At 51.6% G+C, this 24,450-nt stretch overlaps 1 protein-coding gene across 1 annotated transcript in view; it reads left to right on the top strand.

Moving 5' to 3' along the window:
- Positions 1 to 3,172: 3,172 nt before the first annotated feature.
- Positions 3,173 to 24,450, top strand: part of DDX17 (DEAD-box helicase 17) — a 73,800-nt gene continuing 52,522 nt past the window's right edge. Inside the window, exons 1-2 of the mRNA XM_075321860.1 lie at positions 3,173 to 3,399; positions 16,503 to 16,638. Coding sequence (XP_075177975.1) covers positions 3,365 to 3,399; positions 16,503 to 16,638 — 171 coding nt within the window. The 5' untranslated portion in view covers positions 3,173 to 3,364. The remainder of the gene's footprint in view (positions 3,400 to 16,502; positions 16,639 to 24,450) is intronic.

The raw sequence follows: 24,450 nt of genomic DNA, 5'->3' as shown, positions 1-24,450 counted from the left end.
TGTATTGCAGGTCCCCGCAGACTCAGTAGAGGGCGCTACAGGTCCCCAGTGGGCTCAGCAGAGGGCGCTGCAGGTCCCCAGTGGGCTCAGTAGAGTGTAATGCAGGTCCCTAGTGGGCTCAGTAGAGTATATTGCAGGTCCCCGCAGGCTCAGTAGAGTGTAATGCAGGTCCCCAGTGGGCTCAGTAGAGTATATTGCAGGTCCCGCAGGCTCAGTAGAGTGTATTGCAAGTCCCCAGTGGGCTCAGTAGAGTGTAATGCAGGTCCCCAGTGGGCTCAGTAGAGTGTAATGCAGGTCCCCAGCAGGCTCAGTAGAGTGTAATGCAGGTCCCCAGTGGGCTCAGTAGAGTGTAATGCAGGTCCCCAGTGGGCTCAGTAGAGTGTAATGCAGGTCCCTAGTGGGCTCAGTAGAGTATATTGCAGGTCCCCAGCAGGCTCAGTAGAGTGTAATGCAGGTCCCCAGTGGGCTCAGTAGAGTAAATTGCAGGTCCCCGCAGGCTCAGTAGAGTGTAATGCAGGTCGCCAGTGGGCTCAGTGGAGTGTAATGCAGGTCCCCAGTGGGCTCAGTAGAGTGTAATGCAGGTCGCCAGTGGGCTCAGTAGAGTATATTGCAGGTCCCGCAGGCTCAGTAGAGTGTATTGCAAGTCCCCAGTGGGCTCAGCAGAGGGCGCTGCAGGTCCCCAGTGGGCTCAGTAGAGTGTAATGCAGGTCCCTAGTGGGCTCAGTAGAGTGTAATGCAGGTCCCTAGTGGGCTCAGTAGAGTGTATTGCAGGTCCCCGCAGACTCAGTAGAGGGCGCTACAGGTCCCCAGTGGGCTCAGCAGAGGGCGCTGCAGGTCCCCAGTGGGCTCAGTAGAGTGTAATGCAGGTCCCTAGTGGGCTCAGTAGAGTATATTGCAGGCCCCCGCAGGCTCAGTAGAGTGTAATGCAGGTCCCCAGTGGGCTCAGTAGAGTGTAATGCAGGTCGCCAGTGGGCTCAGTAGAGTATATTGCAGGTCCCGCAGGCTCAGTAGAGTGTATTGCAAGTCCCCAGTGGGCTCAGTAGAGTGTAATGCAGGTCCCCAGTGGGCTCAGTAGAGTGTAATGCAGGTCCCCAGCAGGCTCAGTAGAGTGTAATGCAGGTCCCCAGTTGGCTCAGTAGAGTGTAATGCAGGTCCCCAGTGGGCTCAGTAGAGTGTAATGCAGGTCCCTAGTGGGCTCAGTAGAGTGTAATGCAGGTCCCCAGCAGGCTCAGTAGAGGGCGCTGCAGGTCCCCAGTGGGCTCAGTAGAGTGTATTGCAGGTCCCCGCAGGCTCAGTAGAGGGCGCTACAGGTCCCCAGTGGGCTCAGTAGAGGGCGCTGCAGGTCGCCAGTGGGCTCAGTAGAGTGTAATACAAGTCCCCAGTGGGCTCAGTAGAGTGTAATGCAGGTCCCCAGTGGGCTCAGTAGAGTGTAATGCAGGTCCCCAGTGGGCTCAGTAGAGTGTAATGCAGGTCCCCAGTGGGCTCAGTAGAGTGTAATGCAGGTCCCTAGTGGGCTCAGTAGAGTGTAATGCAGGTCCCCAGTGGGCTCAGTAGAGTGTAATGCAGGTCCCTAGTGGGCTCAGTAGAGTGTAATGCAGGTCCCCAGTGGGCTCAGTAGAGTGTAATGCAGGTCCCTAGTGGGCTCAGTAGAGTGTAATGCAGGTCCCCAGTGGGCTCAGTAGAGTGTAATGCAGGTCCCTAGTGGGCTCAGTAGAGTGTAATGCAGGTCCCTAGTGGGCTCAGTAGAGTGTATTGCAGGTCCCCGCAGACTCAGTAGAGGGCGCTACAGGTCCCCAGTGGGCTCAGCAGAGGGCGCTGCAGGTCCCCAGTGGGCTCAGTAGAGTGTAATGCAGGTCCCTAGTGGGCTCAGTAGAGTATATTGCAGGTCCCCAGCAGGCTCAGTAGAGTGTAATGCAGGTCCCCAGTGGGCTCAGTAGAGTGTAATGCAGGTCGCCAGTGGGCTCAGTAGAGTATATTGCAGGTCCCGCAGGCTCAGTAGAGTGTATTGCAAGTCCCCAGTGGGCTCAGTAGAGTGTAATGCAGGTCCCCAGTGGGCTCAGTAGAGTGTAATGCAGGTCCCCAGCAGGCTCAGTAGAGTGTAATGCAGGTCCCCAGTGGGCTCAGTAGAGTGTAATGCAGGTCCCCAGTGGGCTCAGTAGAGTGTAATGCAGGTCCCCAGTGGGCTCAGTAGAGTATATTGCAGGTCCCCAGCAGGCTCAGTAGAGTGTAATGCAGGTCGCCAGTGGGCTCAGTAGAGTGTAATGCAGGTCCCCAGTGGGCTCAGTAGAGTATATTGCAGGTCCCCGCAGGCTCAGTAGAGTGTAATGCAGGTCGCCAGTGGGCTCAGTAGAGTGTAATGCAGGTCGCCAGTGGGCTCAGTAGAGTATATTGCAGGTCCCGCAGGCTCAGTAGAGTGTATTGCAAGTCCCCAGTGGGCTCAGCAGAGGGCGCTGCAGGTCCCCAGTGGGCTCAGTAGAGTATAAAGCAGGTCCCCGCAGGCTCAGCAGAGGGTGCTGCAGGTCCCCAGTGGGCTCAGTAGAGTGTATTGCAGGTCGCCAGTGGGCTCAGTAGAGGGCGCTGCAGGTCCCCAGTGGGCTCAGTAGAGTATAAAGCAGGTCCCTGCAGGCTCAGCAGAGGGCGCTGCAGGTCCCCAGTGGGCTCAGTAGAGTATATTGCAGGTCCCTGCAGGCTCAGCAGAGGGTGCTGCAGGTCCCCAGTGGGCTCAGTAGAGTATAAAGCAGGTCCCTGCAGGCTCAGTAGAGTGTATTGCAGGTCGCCAGTGGGCTCAGTAGAGGGCGCTGCAGGTCCCCAGTGGGCTCAGTAGAGTATAAAGCAGGTCCCCGCAGGCTCAGTAGAGTGTATTGCAAGTCCCCAGTGGGCTCAGCAGAGGGCGCTGCAGGTCCCCAGTGGGCTCAGTAGAGGGTAATGCAGGTCCCTGCAGGCTCAGCAGAGGGCGCTGCCGATCACTAGCAGGCACAATAGGAGCCCGCGTCTTCTTGCCGCGTCAATGACAACTAGACACGCCTACTTCAAACTCGATAGTTCCGAATGACGTCATGCTGGAGGCTGTCCTGTATTCTAAAACTGATCTACGCATTCCGTGGGAAGTTCTTACTGATTCGCCCGTGTTAATTACGCTACGTAAACAGCGTAGCTCCATTTCGCGTTAACGAGTGAAGGAAGGAAGACGACATCGGCCATTTTGTGCTAGTGCGCTAGAGGAGCATAGCTGTTACCGGTCCGCGTCTCCAGTGCCCGCGATTTCGCCCGAGAAGCACACTAGCTGCCCTTTCACGGTCTACTTGTGGTCCCGTCCGGCTCCAGGCTGTTTCCCACATTTTCATCGTTTTACGGCGACGGCAGGATGAGGGGAAGCTTTATGGATCGTGACCGGGGCGGGTGAGAGCCGTGTGCTTGTGCTCAGTCATTGTGGATGATTGCTGTGTGCAGTGGCGGGTAATGGCTGCCCCGGGTCCGTTATGTACCACGTCCCCGCCATGGCCGGCTGTGTGCGGAGCCCGCGCCTCCACGTCACACACTCCGCATACCGCAGCCATTATACAGCACGGCGCTCACTGCCGCATTCATGTGCAGCCTGCGGCGGGGCTCACTGCGGAGACAACAGTGCGAGCCGCAACAACACCGTGTACACAAGAGATGTTCTGCATTGTGTGATCTCGGCCTGAGAGCAATGGAAGCCATAATGAAATGCGTTTTTGTTGGATGTGCAGAAAATGCTCTGATCTGCGCTGCTCCTGTATTGCTGTGTCGCGATTCCCCTGTATGCCCGGACACGTGACCTGTGCTACTGTCGCGATTCCCCTGTATGCTCGGTGGGCGGTCATGTGACCTGTGCTACTGTCGCGATTCCCCTGTATGCTCGGTGGGCGGTCATGTGACCTGTGCTACTGTCGCGATTCCCCTGTATGCCCGGTGGGCGGTCGTCTGACCTGTGCTCACTGTCGCGATTCCCCTGTATGCCCGGTGGGCGGTCATGTGACCTGTGCTACTGTCGCGATTCCCCTGTATGCTCGGTGGGCGGTCATGTGACCTGTGCTCACTGTCCTGATTCCCCTGTATGCCCGGTGGGCGGTCATGTGACCTGTGCTCACTGTCGTGATTGCCCTGTATGCTCGGTGGGCGGTCATGTGACCTGTGCTACTGTTGCCATTCCCCTGTATGCTCGGTGGGCGGTCATGTGACCTGTGCTCACTGTCGCGATTCCCCTGTATGCCCGGTGGGCGGTCATGTGACCTGTGCTCACTGTCGCGATTCCCCTGTATGCTCGGTGGGCGGTCATGTGACCTGTGCTCACTGTCGCGATTCCCCTGTATGCCCGGTGGGCGGTCATGTGACCTGTGCTCACTGTCGCGATTCCCCTGTATGCCCGGTGGGCGGTCATGTGACCTGTGCTCACTGTCGTGATTCCCCTGTATGCCCGGTGGGCGGTCATGTGACCTGTGCTCACTGTCGTGATTCCCCTGTATGCCCGGTGGGCGGTCATGTGACCTGTGCTCACTGTCGTGATTCCCCTGTATGCTCGGTGGGCGGTCATTTGACCTGTGCTACTGTCGCGATTCCCCTGTATGCCCTTCCCCTGTATGCCCGGTGGGCGGTCATGTGACCTGTGCTCACTGTCGCGATTCCCCTGTATGCCCGGTGGGCGGTCATGTGACCTGTGCTCACTGTCGTGATTCCCCTGTATGCCCGGTGGGCGGTCATGTGACCTGTGCTCACTGTCGTGATTCCCCTGTATGCCCGGTGGGCGGTCATGTGACCTGTGCTCACTGTCGCGATTCCTCTCTATGCTCGGTGTTACGAACCGGCGTCGCCATAGCCGCAAGCAGCCTGCTGCGGTTCCTGTTGCTCCCAGGCGCCGGCTGCCGTTCTTGGCCGTGCCTCGGGTCGTCCAGTTGGGTGTTCCTTCCACCACGTCTAAGTGTGGAGAGGCGGCTAGTGCGCATGCGTGCGCCGATTTACCCCAGCCAGAGTCTAAGCCCGGTGTTTTGCCTAGTGAGCATGCTCAGCCTGATTGTGTTATGTCTGAGACTAAGTCCTCAGTTCAGGCTACTGAGCATGCTCCCACAATTAACCCTAACAGCCTCTTTGCACAGGTACTTGGACTTCGTGCTGTGTCTAAGTTCTGGGATGTGCCTACTGAGCATGCTCAAACTGATAGTCTGCTTTCTGAGCCTGTTGCTCAGGATACTGGGCATGCTCAGGCACTTAGTAAGGACCTCACTGAGCATGTCCGTGAGGTGGCAGGCCCTGATAGGGCAGAGGGTGTCAGGTGTCCTGATGACGTGGCAACTCCGGACTGGCTCGCAGAGGCCCGCCCCTATGATCTGGCACCTCAGTATTGGTCGTCAGACGATGACTGGTGAAGTGTTTGGGGCGTGGCTGCCATGAGGTCATCAATGACGTGGCGGTTCCGGATAGGTCGCATGTGACGTCACTGATGACATGGCACTCTGCTATTGGACCTTGGTGGTTCCACCCTGGGTTTGGGACGGACCCAGGTTATAAAAGGGGCTGGAGACAACATGGAGGTGCGCAGTCTTCACTTTTGCTCAGTCAGAGCACACCTCCACGTTAGAGCCTCATTGCGGCATAAGCCTATGTTGGGAAGCGGTAGGTAGGGTTAGGCGTACGGTGCCTGTCACGCCAAGATTCGTGGCTCGGCACATCAGGGTCAGGCGCCGTGCTTCCCTCCTGCCGTTCCAGTCTTGCTATAGCAGCCCAGTGGCGTTAACTGGGCTGCGGCTGCTGTGCTTCCTGTCCGATTGTGCCCCCTACGCACACGGACAACGCACCTGTTGCGCCACCTGTCCGATTGTGCCTCCTACGCACACGGACAACGCACCTGCTGCGCCACCTGTCCGATTGTGCCCCCTACGCAACGGACAACGCACCTGCTGCGCCACCTGTCCGGTTGTGCCCCCTACGCACACGGACAGCGTACCCCAGGACCCCTGTGGAGTTAACAGGGTGTTCCTTATCCTCCTCGGCTTCCCGGTCAACGCTACTGGTGTACCCATCTGGCCTGACGTGTCCTACACACACGTGGCCAGTTGAGAGGTGGCCAGAAACCCTAATCGGAGGACCGCTCGGCCTGACGTGTCCTACACACGTGGCCGACAGGGCGCTTTCGTGGCGGTCTTCCGGTCAACGCTACCTGGTTACCACCCGGCCTGACGTGTTTCCTGCACACGTGGTTGGTGTAGCGCTAGGTGCACCAAAACGCTAATCGGGTTGTCGTCCGGTCTGACGTGTCCCAACACATGTGACCGGTTCCCAGAGTTCCTGGGTTATCTCAGAGCCATCCAGCTCTATAGTCTCCGCCTAACCCTCAGGTGCCAGCAGCTCCTTTGTCATCTGGAGCACGGTGGGCCCCGACTGGCGATTAGGATATATACCCCCTGGTCCTAATCTGCCGGTCCCCCCGTAACACTCGGTGGGCGGTCATGTGACCTGTGCTCACTGTCGTGATTCCCCTGTGTTCCCTGTGTGTGTATATATATATATATACAGGTGACTGAACATGGGGCAGTCATGACCTTCACAGTTTGCAGTCAGCCAATCACTGAGCTCCGTGGCTCTAACGATTTGGACACCAGGGTAGTATTAACCTAAGACAGTTACAGTGGCGGATCGGCCGCACTGGAGGGGAGAATAAGGATTTATTTTAACCTTGTGCGGGTTGGAAAGAGCAAAAATTAGAAGCAGAAAACTCCTTCTTACGTTTCCTGTAGACTTCAGGTGTGTGCGCAGGGCCTCTCAGACAATTCCTCGTTATTGTACTGCCATTTGCTGATCATATGTTCATTGTTTTAAGCAATTTTTTTTTCTGGGTTTGAAAAATGCCTGGTGGGAGAAAATAAAGCTCATGTCTATACTTTGAAGCTACTTCTGATGGAAACTTTTCCAAGCTAGTTACTGTCCAATCACAAAGCTGCAAAGAAAGGAAAACACTTCCGGGAAAACTCTTCTAAACTCCTTTAGGAAACTATAAACTTCCCCAGAAGGAGCGTTTCCTGAAGTGAAGTCCACAAGAAAATGTATCTCTTTTGACCACCTCAAACAAACGTGGTGTACACATGCCCTTCCTTAGGGCTGATTCAGACGACCGTTCTGTTTGTCCTGGTCAGTTCCTGTTGTTTTGCGGACCTACTGACAAGACCTTTTTTTCAATGTCTTTTGTGTAGGATCGGATGGCACACGTAAGCACTTCCGTGTGCCATCAGTTCCTACAAAAAACACATCGGATGCTGTATGTCTACCGTTATGGAACATGTCCTATTCTGTTCCATAATTGCGGACCATGACACAATACAAGTCAATGAGTCCGCAAAATCCCCGGAAGCCGCACGGAAGCGGGTGTCCCTGCAGTGTCAGCAGTTGCGGGGAAGACAAGTGCTGCCGTCAGGAGGTTAGTTAAATTCATTATCTGTTGTGACGAAGACTGCTACACGCCTGACGTCAGCGCTCATCACTGACTTATATGCCCACCGCGTTCTCACATCACCTCTCACAGACGGCCCAAGACTGTGACTAGAGGTGACGTCACAGGCCTCTCGCAATACTTTGCTAGTGAACACAGCGGACAATGGAAATCAATGAAAAGCGCTGATGTCAGGAGGGCAGTGGCTTCAATCACTGCAGGTAATGTACCTTGCTAACCTCATGAAGTCAGCGCTTGTCATGCCCTGCGGTGACCTGGGCTGACCTATTAATGTTAGCTCAGGTCACTGCACTGCTCTCCGAGCCAATGGGGAACATTCTGTTCTTCATTGACTGGGACAGAGAGTATGGATCATTGGCATCACTAACCCCAGAGCTTGATGCCAGGTGACATTACACAGCTGGTATCAACCCCATATATTACCCCGATTGCCAACGCACCAGGGCAGCCGGAAGAGCCGGGTAGAGTCCCGTCACTGTTGCATCTAATGGATGCGGCAAGCTGTGAGGCTTTGTTGGCTGGGTATCAAAATTAAGGGGTGGGCACGCTGTTTTTTTTTTTTTGTTTTTGTTTTTTTAAATTTATTTTACAGTACGATATAGACCTGCACACCCATAGCCTTCATATGGGGACAAGCATCTGGCCAGACACTGTGGACAGATTTTAACGCTCCTTCTGTTTTTTGGGGGAGTTTTTTGTGGTCTGAAAAAAAAAAAAAGACGGAAGTCACACGAACCGTATACTGAACGGTTGTCACACGGACCGTATACTGAACGGTTTTCACACGGACCGTATACTGACCGGTTGTCACACGGACCGTATACTGACCGGTTGTCACACGGACCGTATACTGACCGGTTGTCACACGGACCGTATACTGAACGGTTGTCACACGGACCGTATACTGACCGGTTGTCACACGGACCGTATACTGACCGGTTGTCACACGGACCGTATACTGACCGGTTGTCACACGGACCGTATACTGACCGGTTGTCACACGGACCGTATACTGAACGGTTGTCACACGGACCGTATACTGAACGGTTGTCACACGGACTGTATACTGAACGGTTGTCACACGGACCGTATACTGAACGGTTGTCACACGGACTGTATACTGAACGGTTGTCACACGGACTGTATACTGAACGGTTGTCACACGGACCGTATACTGAACGGTTGTCACACGGATGCATCTGTGGAAAAACAGGATCGTGTTTTGCAGACCCCAAAAATGGAGCTGTCGGGTAAATGTAGCCTTAGGTGGTTAATTGTGTAATTATTGCATTCAATGACCCATCACAGCCAACAGATATCAGAGAAGTGAATTTTCAACTGGAAATGTTGACTTTTGCTCGACTTTATCATCTGTTGTGATAGTGTGGGTTTGTTGGCTGAGCTTGTTGAGTAATTGTTGAATATCCAAGAAATAATTTCTTGAATAGTTGTAATGCAAAACACCCACTGCCAGTTGTAGAGGAGGCATTTCACGTTAGATTAAGGCTTCCTCCACTTTCTACAGAGAAATGATTTACTATCCTTTTTCGAAATCAATATTGATTTTCTCTTGTTTTCACAGATAGTACTCAGACCTATAATATTCTATGGGAGTTGTCCACGTGTCGGATATTTACCTATTTATTTTTTTTGTCCCAATTTCCATGAAAAGATCCATGAAAATAAAATTATGGATTGACAGAGTGGAAATGGTAGAGAACCTTATCCGCCCCCAACCCATCCACATTCTAGAAAACTGATGAGTCTGATCGGACTGGTTTTCCCGATGAAGGAGAAAAAGGTTGTGTGAACCTACCATTCGAGCAATGGTGCCCAACCTTTCTGACCTTTTGGAGCCACATTCAGCTCTGAGAGGGTTGTGGCCCACATTTAACTACCGCCCCTCAGTAGTGACACCCAGAGGCCCCATTACAAAGTATATTGACAGCCAAAGCTTTTCCACAGAAATCTCCATACCGAGACAGTATACCAATATTCAGAGGTTCCTACCTCCATCCACATCTCCTCTGTGTGGGGCTACTCATATATATCACCAGCTGGAGACCTGCTCTTCAGCAGTCTGCCAGATCTGGTGCTAACACACCAAGCTGGTAGGGAGCCACACGTTATGGGACCGCCGCAAGCCACATGTGATTCCCAAGCCACAGGTTGGGGACCACTGCCCTTTTTTTTTTTTGCTAATTTCTGTACTGCAGGCTGTACTAGTCTAGGTGGTGTCCTGCTGCTGTCTCCAGTGCTGGCACAGTCCTTATAGATTTTTACAGAGCTTGCAACTACCTGCACAAGTTGGTAAAAATCTTGCATTGTACTTGGACCAATGTTATTCAATGAGGGAGAGCAGATGATCAGCTTTTTTTCTCATCCAGATTCTGGATGAGAGAAAAGTCTCAGGATGCTACAATTGTCAGCAATCGACGTGTCGCCCGCATCCATACAAGTCTATGGGTGCGATTGAAACATTGGACTGCACTCGGTTGATATCAAAGTGAAGTGTGATAATCGCATCAGCTGACTGTGGAGAGGATTATCCCTCCTTCTCCTCCGCAGCTGTGATCCGATCACAGTTGCATGACACTCTGCTCCCACTCGCATCTCAGCAGGAGCCGAGTGTCATTAGCATATCGCATCCAATGCACTCGCATCGGATGTCATACCATCGTGTGAATCCAGCCTTAGACTAATGTCTGCCGCACCTGACAATATCAACTGTTTTATTAGCAGGAGATTATCACCAGAGAACTAGTAAACCTGTTGTAATGCAGTCCTCCATATTCATGATCTCTGTATAACCCTGCCCCCACCACTGATTAGCAGCTTTCTGCCTATGCACAGTGTACACAGTAAGCTATCAGTGGTGTTGGCGGGGTTATACAGAGCTCAGCATTCAGAGAAATGGTAGATCTGCAGCACATAAAACGGTGACTATATCAACATTGTAGCTATCAGCTCAGTATGTGACACATTGCAGGAATCAGGGTCTATGATGACATTTAAAATACAGCTCTGGCAAAAATGAAGAGACCACTGCAAAATTTTCAGTTTTTCTGATTTTTCTCTTTATATTTTTCAGTAAAATGTAAATTGTTCTTTTATTCTATAAACTACTGACAAGGTCTCCGAATTTCCAAGCAATAAATTTTGTATTTACCGTATATACTGGCGTATAAGACGACTTTTTACCCCCTTAAAAAAATGGCTACAGTGGGGGGTCGTCTTATACGCCGGATATACGAGGGGGGGGGGGGGGGGTGTGTATATATATATGTACACTGCAGCGTCCAGGGGAGGTGGGGGCAGCAGCTCTGGAGCACAGGGGAACGCAGCCTTTGATCTCCTGCACCCGCTCATATAATATGCACAGCCGCTGTCCATCTCCAATGGTGCTGAAATCGCACGCAGTGAGGGGCTGGGGCAGCGGTGCATATTATATGAGCCTGCGTCCCAGTGTGATCGCACATGCCCACCCCTGTGTTAGATTTGGCCCCCAGGCTGCTGCTCATTCTAAAATAAAAAAGCTTTAGGCTAAGTTCACACATCCTGTGTTTTGCATCAGTCACAATCCGTCGCCTTGGGGAATTACGGTAACCTGCAAAATATTTTGCAGGAATCCTGTATTTCCCCATAGACTTCTATTAGCGACGGATTGCAACTGATGACCCTGCGTTGCATCCGCTGCGTCGCGGTCCGTCGTTTTTGACTGACCGCCGAGCGGGGAGGCACGCAGAATGTAACGTTTTTCGGGCCGTCAAAATTAACGCGCCGCGCAGGAATCCGTCGCCATCCGTCAAGCTTGTAATGCATGTCTATGGTGCTGGATTCCGTCGTAATCCGTCTTACAACGGAATCCAGCGCAGGATTCCGTCATGCTCTACTGAGCATGCCCAGCATGCTTGGCACGCCCACTGGGCTGTCCCAAACACAGACGGATCATGACTGATCCGTCAAAAAACGGACGCACAGCGGATGTAACGGACGCAACTGATCCGTTTTTTCACAGGATTCCTGTGAAAGGAATCCTGTGAAAAACACATCAGTTGACATCTTGAAAATGACTGATCCGTTGCTGACGGACCTGACGGATTGAAAACACAGGATGTGTGAACTTAGCCTTACTTACCCCTCCAGCGTTTCTCCCCGTGTCCCTGCTTCCACTGTGATCAGGCAGGCAGAGATCTCAGCCTGCTGTGCCGATCACATGACCGCACTGAGAACCAGGAAGTGGAAGAAGAACAGAAGCACGGAGCCAGACAGGAGGGAGCTCAGCGCTGCAGGAGGTAAGGAAAGAGGGTTTTATTTTACTATGGGCAGCAGCCTGGGGGCGATATCTAACACAGGGGGACTTGTGCGATCTATAGGGGCCATGGGCAGCACTATGGGGGCGATATCTGACACAGGGGGACTTGTGCGATCTATAGGGGCCATGGGCAGCACTATGGGGGCGATATCTGACACAGGGGGACTTGTGCGATCTATAGGGGCCATGGGCAGCACTATGGGGGCGATATCTGACACAGGGGGACTTGTGCGATCTATATAGGGGCCATGGGCAGCACTATGGGGGCGATATCTAACACAGGGGGACTTGTGCGATCTATAGGGGCCATGGGCAGCACTATGGGGGAGATATCTAACACAGGGGGACTTGTGCAATCTATATAGGGGCCATGGGCAGCACTATGGGGGCGATATCTAACACAGGGGGACTTGTGCGATCTATATAGGGGCCATAGGCAGCACTATGGGGGCGATATCTAACACAGGGGGACTTGTGCGATCTATATAGGAGCCATGGGCAGCACTATGGGGGCGATATGTAACACAGGGGGACTTGTGCGATCTATAGGGGCCATGGGCAGCAGCATGGGGGCGTTATCTAACACGGGAACGTGTGCAATCCATAGGGGACCATAGGCAGCACAGGGGAACGTGTGCCATCACAAGGGGGCTATATTCAATATAAGGGGGCCATATCCAGATTAAGGGGGCTAATTTTAGGATGGGGGGCTATGAGGGACATATACCCTATATGATTTGTTAGAGGGACACTGGCATTATAAGATGGACCCCATTTAACATTAAAAAAAAAAAATTCTCTTTTCCTTCACCAAATTTGGGGGTGCGTCTTATAATCAGGTGCGTCTTATAAAGTGAAAAATACGGTATATATCATACAGCAGGGGTCGGGAACCTATGACTCGCGAGCCAGATATGGCTCTTTTGATGGCCGTATCTGGCTCGCAGACAGGGCTCCTACCTGTCTATGGGCAAATGCCGGGGCCCTGGAGAGCCGGGGGGGCCCACTCGGCCTCGTCAGTTCTCCTGTCCCTTGGCCGGGGCTCACTCGCCTTTATAGTTCTGCTGCCCCCGGCCGAGTTCCGGGGACCGCAGTCCTCGGCAGCAATCTGCGGCGCCGTCACTTTAAGGCGCGCAGACATCCTGTTTTGAATTTCATCTGTGGGTGGAGCTACCGCCTTCTCAGTCCCACAGATGAAGGAGGCGAGCTTCTGTCCGGCGCTGTGTGGGCCCCCTCTCCACCGTGACCTAATCGGGTAAATGCCCTCCCCGCCTCCCCATTATGGGCCCCGGTGAGCTGCTTCTAACCCCCCAGATGTATGCCCTGCCAATCCCCCCCCCGCCGATGCCGCGGGTGCTGTACCCGCCGAGCCGCGGGTGCAGGCCCCACAGAGAAGCAGAGTTGTGTGTATTTGTCTGTATGTAGCAGAGTTGTATGTGTTTGTCTGTAGCAGAGTTGTATGTGTTTGTCTGTATGTAGCAGAGTTGTGTGTGTTTGTCTGTATGTAGCAGAGTTGTATGTGTTTGTCTGTATGTAGCAGAGTTGTGTGTGTGTGTTTGTCTGTATGTAGCAGAGTTGTGTGTGTTTGTCTGTATGTAGCAGAGTTGTGTGTGTTTGTCTGTTTGTAGCAGAGTTGTGTGTGTTTGTCTGTTTGTAGCAGAGTGTAGTACCATTGTTTCAGTCCAGTTGTGGCTTTATACAGCAGGGAGGAGCATTCCTTGCTGTACTAAGTGAACATTGGAGCGATTGATCTGTCAATGGCCCTTTAAAAACATATTGTACGGCTCTCGCGGAATTAAAATTAATCAAAGCAGACTTTTTTTCATTTGGGAGCGGGGTAGTCTTATACAGTGAGTATATCCCAAATTCTATATTTTTAGGGCAGAAGTTGGGGGTCGTCTTATACGCCCAGTCGTCTTATACGCCGGCATATACGGTATTTTCTGAAAATGAGAAATCGTCACAATAACAAAACAATGCATTGCTTTCAGACCTCAAATCATGCAAAGAAACAAGTTTATAATCCTTTAGAACCAACAGTACTAATAATGTTTTGCCTCAGGAAGAGGTCAGAAATCAATATTTTGTGGTAAATCTATTAATCACAGCCTTCATGCGTTTTGGCTGCTTTCCACCGGTCTGTCACACTGCTTTTGGGTGACCTTATGCCACTCCTAGTGCAAAAATGTAAGCAATTCTTCTTTGATGGCTTGTGACTATCCATCTTCCTCTTGATTACATTCCAGAGGTTTTCAATGGGGTTCAGGTCTGGAGATTGGGCTGGCCATGACAGGGTTTTGATGTGGTGGTCCTTCATCCACACATTGATTGACCTAGCTGTGTGGCATGGCGCATTGTACTGCTGGAAAAAACAGTCCTCAGAGTTGGGGAACATTGCCTGAGCAGAAGGAAGCAACTGTTTTTCCAGGATAACCTTGTATGTGGCTTGATTCATACGTCCTTTGCAAAGTTTAATCTGCCCAATTCTAGCTTTGCTGAAGGATCCCCAGATCATCACCGATCCTCCACCAAATTTCACAGTGGGTACAAGACACATGGCTTGTACGCCTTTCCAGGTCTCCGTCTAACCATTATTTGACCAGGTGTTGGGCAAAGCTGAAAATTAGACTCATAAGAGAAGATTACCTTAATCCAATCCTTATGGTCTTTGCCAAACTTCAGCCTGGTTCTCCTTTTTGCTTTTCATTCATGAAAGGCGTTTTTTTCTAGCTTTACATGACTTGAGCCCTGCCTCTAGGAACCTATTACGAACTGTTCTTGCCGTGCTCTTCACCCCAGCTGCCATTTGCCATTCTTTTTGTAGGTCACTTGATGTCATCCTGCAGTTGTTGAGTGACATTCGAATAATGTGACGGTCATCCTGGTCAGTGAAGAGTCGCTTTCGCCCTCTGCTGGTCTGTAGCTTTATTGTCCCCAATGTAATGGACTGCCGTATTAGAAATTTTAAGGATGGAGGCAACATGACGCTCACTGTATCCCTTTGCCAGTAAAGTCAGAATTGAGCCCTTCTTTTCCTCACTCAAGACATTTCTTTTCAACTCCTTTGGCATGTTTAAAAGTTATTTTTTCCTTCCTATTACTTTTGGGATATTACTAGCCTTGTTTTGCCATCCAGCTTGTCCTATTGCAAGATGATTGTGAAGACCACGGCAGTGTTTTTTTTTGTTTTTTTTTTTACTTGTTAAATAAGATTTGGTTCAGGTGATCACCTAATCAGAAGCACATTAAGGGTATGTTCACACATCAGTTTTTTGCCATCAGTCGCAATCTGTTGAAATGTGAAAAAACGGATTTGGATCTGTTTTGGTTTTTTTTTTTACTATTGACTTGTATTAGCGACGGATTGTGATGGCCTGATGTTGCATCCATCGTACGACGGATCCGTCGAAAAATGTCTTTGCAGCCGACGGAAGCGATGTCCAGAGGAATGTTTTTTTGTCACCGTCGAAAAAAACGGGCGGCACTGGATTCGTCGCTGTGCATCGTCTTGTAGAATGGAAGCCTATGGGCGCAGGATCCGTCCTATGACAGAATCCAGCGACGATTTTCGTTTTTTTAAACAGAGCGTGCTCAGATGGGATAAAAGTGTCTGGCTGAACATTTTTAATGCTCATTAGGGTGAAATGGTTACTACTTCCAGCAATGGCCATTATATGAATGATATGACAGTGCTGTGCGAGGAGAGCTGCAGTATGTCACATACAAAGCCATGCATCTATTCCAGGTACTAGGGCTTATTGTAATGCCTGGGATAGACACAAAGCAGTGTATGTAATGACACACCACAACTGTGCTCGCCTTTCTTTTCCCTGCTTTAATAATTACAGTAGGTGTCGGCAGTGAGATCTGTGTGACCTGGTTAGACACCTTAGTCTTAGGCTATGTGCGCACGTAGCGTTTGTCCCTGCAGAAATTTCTGCAGCGATTTGAACAGCACACGTGCGCTTCAAATCGCTGCAGAAAGAGTCCGTAATGAAAAAAAAGCCGTTTTCATGCGCTCTGACTGCAGCCCCTCCCATAGACAGAGCAGGGGCTGCATGCAGAGCGCACGGAATAAGTGACATGTCACTTCTTAGAACGCGCGCTTCGGGCAGCAGCCGAAGCGCTGCGCTCTAATACGCCACGTGCGCACGTCTCCTGCATAATCTTCATAGATTATTCTGGGGACGCAGGACGCATGCAGTTACGCTGTGGTGCAGATCGCAGCGTAACTGCATGTAATTACGCAACGTGCGCACCTTGCCTTAGCTAGCATTTCACACTGAAAAATTTGGTTGCAACCTCCTCTGGGAAAAATATCAGTCTGAAGGCTCAGGCCCAGCAAGGGACTGCAATCAGCAGGGGAAGACAAATAGATGCGTTTCAGACACGGGCAGCTGAAATCCCATGTGCAAGCTCTGCAGTCTTACTGCTCTCTATAACTGAGAGAGACTATTGCTTGCAAGTTACAGCCCAAGCAGCTTTTGGGTGCTGTGGGTAGTTTGGGTAGTTATAGGCTCCCTGGTATAGTTGCCCAACCCACCATTATTATACAGTCAGTCTAGGCCTCAGCGGTCCGGTCCAGAGAGGGGCACATGCCACACACCCTGGTCATCAGTATCAATGTATTGGACAATTTATTTTATATAACTCCCTTAATGTATTCATTAAAATATATTTGACATCCTCTTCAATAACTTATGGTCTCTTTGTCTACCTCTGTAGTGCCGGTGGCTCTCGTTTTCCAAAATTTGGTAACCCTGGAGAACGTCTTCGTAAGAAACGCTGGGATTTAAATGAGCTTCCTAAGTTTGAGAAGAACTTTTACACTGAGCATCCCGAAGTACTTCACATGGCAATGGTAAGTAAAACCCAATCTCGGCAACTTGTGACCTTTTGAGCCCATTTTTGTTTTTATTTCACTGTTTTTACGTCTCTCTGAAGAAGACTTCTTGCTGTGAGTGAGCCTTGTGATACCATATGCGCCGCGTGGCTACCATTGCCGTTTTATTTTTTCTTCCCCCTCTAAAGCGGTCATACAGCATTCCTGAGCTGCGTGACGGTGACTCCAGCACGGTGTGAGACAGGGAATCCCACTCTGGAGTCAAATAATTTTGTGATGAAAGATAAAGATTTCTACAATAAAGTAGATAACATTTCTTAGTCACCTGGACTATTTTTGCAAAGTTTGTTAAAACCGTGACCATTTAAACAAAAATAAAAGAAATTCCTAAAGGTATTGAGAGTCTTTAAAGAGTTATTCCAACACTTCTCTCTTCCATATCACTGAGAAGTGCACGATACATGCAGCATCCCGGCAGGAGTCTGTATGTGGCATCATTGGGGTCACTTGACTTCTGCTGAAGTGACAGCACTGGAATAACGCCGCCGACATAACTGGAACGCTGCCCAGAGGAGTACAGTTCACTTAATCCGAGCAGCGAGATTTAAAGCGAACCTTTCAGGTCCCATATGCGCTCTAACCTACAAGCAGGGTGTTGTGTGGCCTAGTAACACCTTCCTACCCATCCCTGTGTTGTAATATTGTGTAATATGATTTTATAAAAAAACATTTTATAACTTGCATGTTCCCTATGTAAATAGGAGAGGGTCTAGTCCCCTGGGCGTTGCCTCGCTCCGTGGGTGTTTGCATGCTTTCCGTGGTATTACACCCCTGTGGGCGTGATACCATGGATTTATATGTGCGGCGTCACCGTCAGCTCCTGGAGATCCCACACGTGCCATTCACGCAGCCGTCATATCTGGGTGTTTACTTGACAGCTTTAGACGCGCTTTGCGCATCGTCGGAACCACAGGAGTCTTCTGATAGTGCGCTTGTGAAGCTGGCAAGTAAACACCCAGATATGACGGCTGCGCGAACGGCAAGCGCGCACGTACAGGATCTCCAGCTGACGGTGACGTTGGTCCTGTAAATCCATGGAATCACACCCACAGGGGTGTGATACCACGGAAAGCTCTTGGAGATCGTGCACGCTTGCCATTTGTGCAGCCTTCATATCCGTGTGTTTACTTGCCGACTTCACAAGCGCATGTCACTCATGTAAGTCCTCGGTATCATGCCCAGGGGCGTGACACCACAGAAAGCATGCAACGCCCAGGGGACTAGACCCTCTCCTTATTTACATAGGGAACCTGTAAGTAATAAAACTTTTTTTCTTTGTCGCTCCATTGGGAGACCCAGACAATTGGGTGTATAGCTTCTGCCTCCGGAGGCCACACAAAGTATTACACTTTAAAAAGTGTAACCCCTCCCCTCTGCCTATACACCCTCCCGTGCATCACGGGCTCCTCAGTTTCTGCAGTGGGTGGAAGCCACAGCCTCCACGATCTCCGCAGTTCACATCCCGGGCGTAGAAAACTGGGAAGCAGATTTTCTCAGTCGTCAGGGCATGGACGCGGGGGAATGGTCTCTGCACCCAGACGTGTTTCGAGAGATCTGTCGCCGCTGGGGAACGCCGGACGTCGATCTCATGGCGTCACGACACAACAACAAGGTCCCGGCCTTCATGGCACGGTCTCAGGATCACAGAGCTCTGGCGGCGGACGCATTAGTTCAGGATTGGTCGCAGTTTCGACTGCCTTATGTATTTCCTCCTCTGGCGATGCTGCCCAGAGTGTTACGCAAGATCAGGTCCGACTGTCATCGCGCCATTCTCGTCGCTCCAGATTGGCCGAGGCGATCGTGGTACCCGGATCTGTGGCATCTCACGGTGGGTCAACCGTGGGCGCTTCCAGACCGCCCAGACTTGCTGTCACAAGGGCCGTTTTTCCATCTGAATTCTGTGGCCCTCAACCTGACTGTGTGGCCATTGAGTCCTGGCTCCTAGCGTCTTCAGGATTATCTCAGGATGTAATTGCCACTATGAGACAGGCCAGGAAACCAACGTCCGCCAAGATCTATTACAGATCTTGGCGGATCTTCTTATCCTGGTGCTCTGATAATGGTTTTTCTCCCTGGCCGTTTGCCTTACCCACTTTTCTTTCATTCCTTCAATCCGGAATGGACAAGGGTTTGTCACTCGGCTCTCTCAAGGGACAAGTATCGGCGCTCTCCGTATTTTTTCAAAGCGCCTGGCCAGGCTTCCGCAGGTCCGCACGTTCCTGCAGGGAGTTTGCCACATAGTCCCACCTTACAAGCGCCCGCTGGAACCCTGGGACCTTAACAGGGTGCTAACGGCTCTTCAGAAACCACCTTTCGAGCCGCTGCGGGATGTCTCTTTATCACGTCTTTCGCAGAAGGTGGCCTTTCTAGTGGCAGTTACTTCACTCCGAAGAGTGTCGGAGCTTGCAGCGCTGTCATGCAAAGCCCCCTTCCTGGTTTTTCACCAGGATAAGGTGGTTCTGCGTCCTGTCCCGGAATTTCTCCCTAAGGTGGTATCCCCTTTTCATCTCAATCAGGATATCTCCTTGCCTTCATTTTGCCCTAATCCAATTCACCAATGTGAAAAGGATTTGCACTCTTTGGATCTGGTAAGAGCACTCCGGTTCTACGTGTCTCGCACGGCGCCCCTGCGTCGTTCAGATGCGCTCTTTGTCCTTGTCGCTGGCCAGCGAAAGGGTTCGCAGGCTTCCAAGTCAACCTTGGCTCGGTGGATCAAGGAACCGATTCTTGAAGCCTACCGTTCTTCTGGGCTTCCGCTTCCTTCAGGGCTGAAAGCCCATTCTACCAGAGCCGTGGGTGCGTCCTGGGCATTGCGGCACCGGGCTACGGCTCAGCAGGTGTGTCAGGCAGCTACCTGGTCTAGTCTGCACACTTTCACGAAACACTATCAGGTGCATACCTATGCTTCGGCAGACGCCAGTCTAGGTAGGCGAGTCCTTCAGGCGGCGGTTGCCCACCTGTAAGAGGGGGCCGTCTCGGCTCTTTTTATCGAGGTATTCTTTTACCCACCCAGGGACTGCTTTTGGACGTCCCAATTGTCTGGGTCTCCCAATGGAGCGACAAAGAAGAAGGGAATTTTGTTTACTTACCATAAATTCCTTTTCTTCTAGCTCCTATTGGGAGACCCAGCACCCGCCCCTGTGCCCTTCGGGCTGGTTGTTCTTTTGTGTACACATGTTGTTCATGTTGAATTGTTCTTTTGGTTCATGGTTCAGTTCTCCGAACATCCTTCGGATTGAATTTACCTTAGACCAATTTATAAGTTTTTCCTCCTTCCTGCTTTTGCACCAAAACTGAGGAGCCCGTGATGCACGGGAGGGTGTATAGGCAGAGGGGAGGGGTTACACTTTTTAAAGTGTAATACTTTGTGTGGCCTCCGGAGGCAGAAGCTATACACCCAATTGTCTGGGTCTCCCGATAGGAGCTAGAAGAAAAGGAATTTACGGTAAGTAAACAAAATTCCCTTCTTTCTTTATCGTTCCTTTGGGAGATCCAGACCATTTGGTGTTTAGCTTCTGCCTCCGGAGGACACACAAAGTACTACACTTAAAAGTGTAACTCCTCCCTCTGAGCTTATACACCCCCTGGTAGCCAGTCCTAGCCAGTTTATCGCTTTGTGTTCAGGAGGTCATACATCCACACATGCATTCTCATCTGATTTGTTTGACTTTTGGAAAGAGTTTGAAGAAAAGCGGGTCCATGTCTGGACTCCCGGCATGTCCCTTCTGACCCCACTGTGTCGGCGGTTTTGTTAAGGTTGATTTACAAGGCTGAAGCCTTACATGCCGCGCTCCTTCACCATCCCTTCTGGGCTCTGGCTTGAAGTGGGAGCCAGCACGGTCTCCATGCCTGGCAGGAGTCCGGTCTCCATCCACAGCCCCTTGAGGATTCTGTTGGACCGGAGCACTCATCCCCAGGGACATGGCCCTGCGTCTCAGCAGCTAAGTACCTGAGACGTTTATGTTGGGGGTCCCGGTTCTTTATTGTATGGGGAGAGTATGCTGTATGTGATTGTTTTTAACTTTTCCGGCGGGTTCTCCAGCTTTTGCCAGAGAACCGCGCCGATGGTGCCTGCTTGTCGGCCTCGCCGATTAAATTTAGGCCCCGGCTTCGTCGGAGGCCTAGTTTCGTTTTCCTGCCCTCGCATGTCACTCATGCAGAGGGACAGGTTCGGCTCCTCCCGGCGGCCGTTCTACACAGGGGAGGGACACTCCCCACTGCTAAGGCGTCCCTCCTTCCCTGCAGGTCTCTATAGCCCTCCAGTTCCCGCTCTTTTATAGGAACGCCCTCTTCTCAGGCAGAGTTCACTCTGCACTGGGACATCCTGCATTCTGCATCTCTGCTGAGGTGCTGCGCACTGGGGGACCGGGCTTCGGGATCTGGAGGGCACACAACACCGCGCTCAGCGGTCTGGTAAGCCACAGCCGGTCTCCGGTTGTGGACCTCTATACAGTTAGGGCCAGAAATATTTGGACAGTGACACAAGTTTTGTTATTTTAGCTGTTTACAAAAACATGTTCAGAAATACAATTATATATATAATATGGGCTGAAAGTGCACACTCCCAGCTGCAATATGAGAGTTTTTACATCCAAATCGGAGAAAGGGTTTAGGAATCATAGCTCTGTAATGCATAGCCTCCTCTTTCTTTGTCGCTCCTAATTGGGAGACCCAGACAATTGGGGTGTATAGCTACTGCCTCCGGAGGCCACACAAAGTATTACACTTAAAAGTGTAAGGCCCCTCCCCTTCTGGCTATACACCCCCCCCGTGGGATCACGGGCTCCTCAGTTTTATGCTTTGTGCGAAGGAGGTCAGACATGCACGCATAGCTCCACTGTTTAGTCAGCAGCAGCTGCTGACTGTCGGATGGAAGAAAAGAGGGCCCATACGGGGGCCCCCAGCATGCTCCCTTCTCACCCCACTTGCGGTCGGCGGTGTTTGTTAAGGTTGAGGTACCCATTGCGGGTACGGAGGCTGGAGCCCACATGCTGATTCCTTCCCCATCCCCATTAGGGCTCTGGGTGAAGTGGGACTTGACCGGTCTCCGGGCACTGAGACCGTGCTCCATCCACAGCCCCTGGAGGATCTGCTGGATACGGAGCGGAGTTTCCTCAGGGACAGGACCCTGCTTCATTAAGGTACTCCGTGTCCCCGTGCTTACCGCACGCACACTGCAGCATTGCTGGGTGTGTTAGTGCGCCGGGGTAAACAGCGCTGCTGCGCTTGTGCCGTTACTCACTACAGCTCTGCTGAGTGAGGAGACTTAGTACGATCGGCCGATCCGGCCGCTGGGGTCAGTGTTTACTGCGTCGCGGCTGGGATTTGTGGTGCGCCGGGGACTTCCGCGCTGGCCGTGCATATATGACGGCCGCGCTAGATTACTACAGTCCCCGGCTTTTGCGGCCTAGTTCGTATCGTTCCCGCCCCCAGACCTGCCAGTCAGGAGGAGGGCGGGACGCTGTACAGACCAGCAGCGCTAAGAGCTGGAGTCTGTTTTACATACTCCAGCCCTCACACTAGGCACAGTGGGACGCAGTTTCCTGCACTTTTGTTTGTGGCACGCCCACGGTCCGCCCCTCTTCACAGGACGCCGGCAGCCATTCCTGCCTGCACGCTGAGCTGCAGAGGGGAGGCTGGGAGACCCAGACAAGGGATTCTACGACCTCACACCCGCTTTTCAGCGTGCGGTAAGCAGCCCTCAAGGGCTCTCCCCCACTTGTGCCATAATGTAGTTTGTATTTTGTGCTGGCAATACTTTACACTGTACGGTCGCTGGTGATTTTCTGCTATATACCATCCTTAGATTTCTCAAGGAGACAACAGCATGTCGTCCGCAAAAAGCAAAAGTGCCAAGGCACGGACTTTATATGCTGCCTGTACCGCATGTGGGGTTGCTCTACCGGCAGGTTCCACTGACCCCCATTGTGTGCAGTGCTCGGCCCCTGTGGCAATTGCTCAGCCGGGGCCTCTGCTAGAGGTGACCCAGGGAGAACCACCTGTGAATGCTGTCCAGGTGACAGGGACGGAGTTTGCAGCTTTTGCTGACAGATTGTCTATGACTATGTCTAAAATTCTTGAAACATTGCAGTCTAGACCAGTAACTCAGACCATGGGCACTGTTGGTTCATTGCCCCCTGGTCCCCCTCAGCTGGAACACTTCCTAGCTCCGGGGGTGTCACATGCACCCCAGGGTGACGGCTCTGACTCGGACGACAGTCCCAGACAACCTAAGCGGGCTCGCTATGAGCGACCCTCAACTTCATCACACTGGTCAGGGTCCCAGCGGGACGACTCTCTGTGTGATGAGGCGGATGTAACTGATCAGGATTCTGATACTGGGGCCGCTCTCAATCTAGATACCCCGGATGGTGACGCCATAGTGAATGATCTTATAGCGTCCATCAATAAGATGTTAGATATTTCTCCACAAGCTCCTCCTGCGGAGGAGGCAGCTTCACAGCAGGAGAAATTCCATTTCAGGTATCCCAAGCGTAAATTAAGCACTTTTCTGGACCACTCTGACTTTAGAGACGCAATCCAGAAACACCACGCTTATCCAGATAAGCGTTTCTCCAAACGGCTTAAAGATACGCGCTATCCTTTTCCCCCTGACGTGGTCAAGGGCTGGACACAGTGTCCCAAGGTGGACCCTCCAATCTCCAGGCTTGTAGCCAGATCTCTAGTTGCAGTGGAAGATGGGGCGGCACTTAAAGATGCCACTGACAGACAGATGGAGCTCTGGTTAAAATCCATCTATGAAGCTATTGGAGCGTCGTTGGCGCCAGCATTCGCAGCCGTATGGGCACTCCAAGCTATTTCAGCTGGCCTTACACAGGTCGACACGGTCACACGTACATCTGCTCCGCAGGTGGCACCATTGACCTCTCAAATGTCTGCATTCGCGTCTTACGCGATTAATACTGTCCTAGACTCTACGAGCCGTACGGCGGTGGCGTCAGCCAACTCCGTGGTTTTACGCAGAGCCCTGTGGTTGAGAGAATGGAAGGCAGATTCTTCTTCCAAGAAGTGCTTAACCAGTTTGCCTTTTTCTCGTGACCGATTGTTTGGTGAGCGTTTGGATGAAATCATTAAACACTCCAAGGGTAAGGATTCAGCCTTACCGCAACCCAGACAAAACAAACCCCAACAGAGGAGGGGACAGTCTGGTTTTCGGTCCTTTCGAGGCTCAGGCAGGTCCCAATTCTACTCGTCCAAAAGGACTCAAAAGGATCAGAGGAGCTCAGATTCTTGGCGGACTCAATCACGCCCAAAAAAAAAAAAAAAAAAAAAAGCCGGAAGAACCGTTACCAAGACGGCTTCCTCATGACTTTCAGTCTCCTCTCTCCGCATCCTCGGTCGGTGGCAGGCTCTCCCGCTTTGGCGACATTTGGCTGTCACAGGTCAAAGACCGTTGGGTGAGAGACGTTCTGTCTCACGGGTACAGGATAGAGTTCAGCTCTCGTCCTCCAACTCGTTTCTTCAGAACTTCTCCACCGCCCGACCGAGCCGATGCTCTGCTGCAAGCGGTGTCCGCTCTAAAGGCGGAAGGAGTGGTGACTTCCGTTCCTCTTCAGGAACAAGGCCACGGTTTTTACTCCAATTTGTTTGTGGTGCCAAAGAAAGACGGGTCGTTCCGTCCCGTCCTGGATCTAAAGCTGCTCAACAAACACGTAAAAACCAGGAGGTTCCGGATGGAATCTCTCCGCTCCGTTATCGCCTCAATGTCTCAAGGAGATTTCCTAGCATCAATAGACATCAAGGATGCTT

This window comes from Anomaloglossus baeobatrachus, chromosome 8 (assembly GCF_048569485.1).
Source record: "Anomaloglossus baeobatrachus isolate aAnoBae1 chromosome 8, aAnoBae1.hap1, whole genome shotgun sequence".
In the NCBI taxonomy this organism is placed as follows: Eukaryota; Metazoa; Chordata; class Amphibia; order Anura; family Aromobatidae; genus Anomaloglossus; species Anomaloglossus baeobatrachus.
This window is presented reverse-complemented; position numbering and strand designations above follow the sequence as displayed.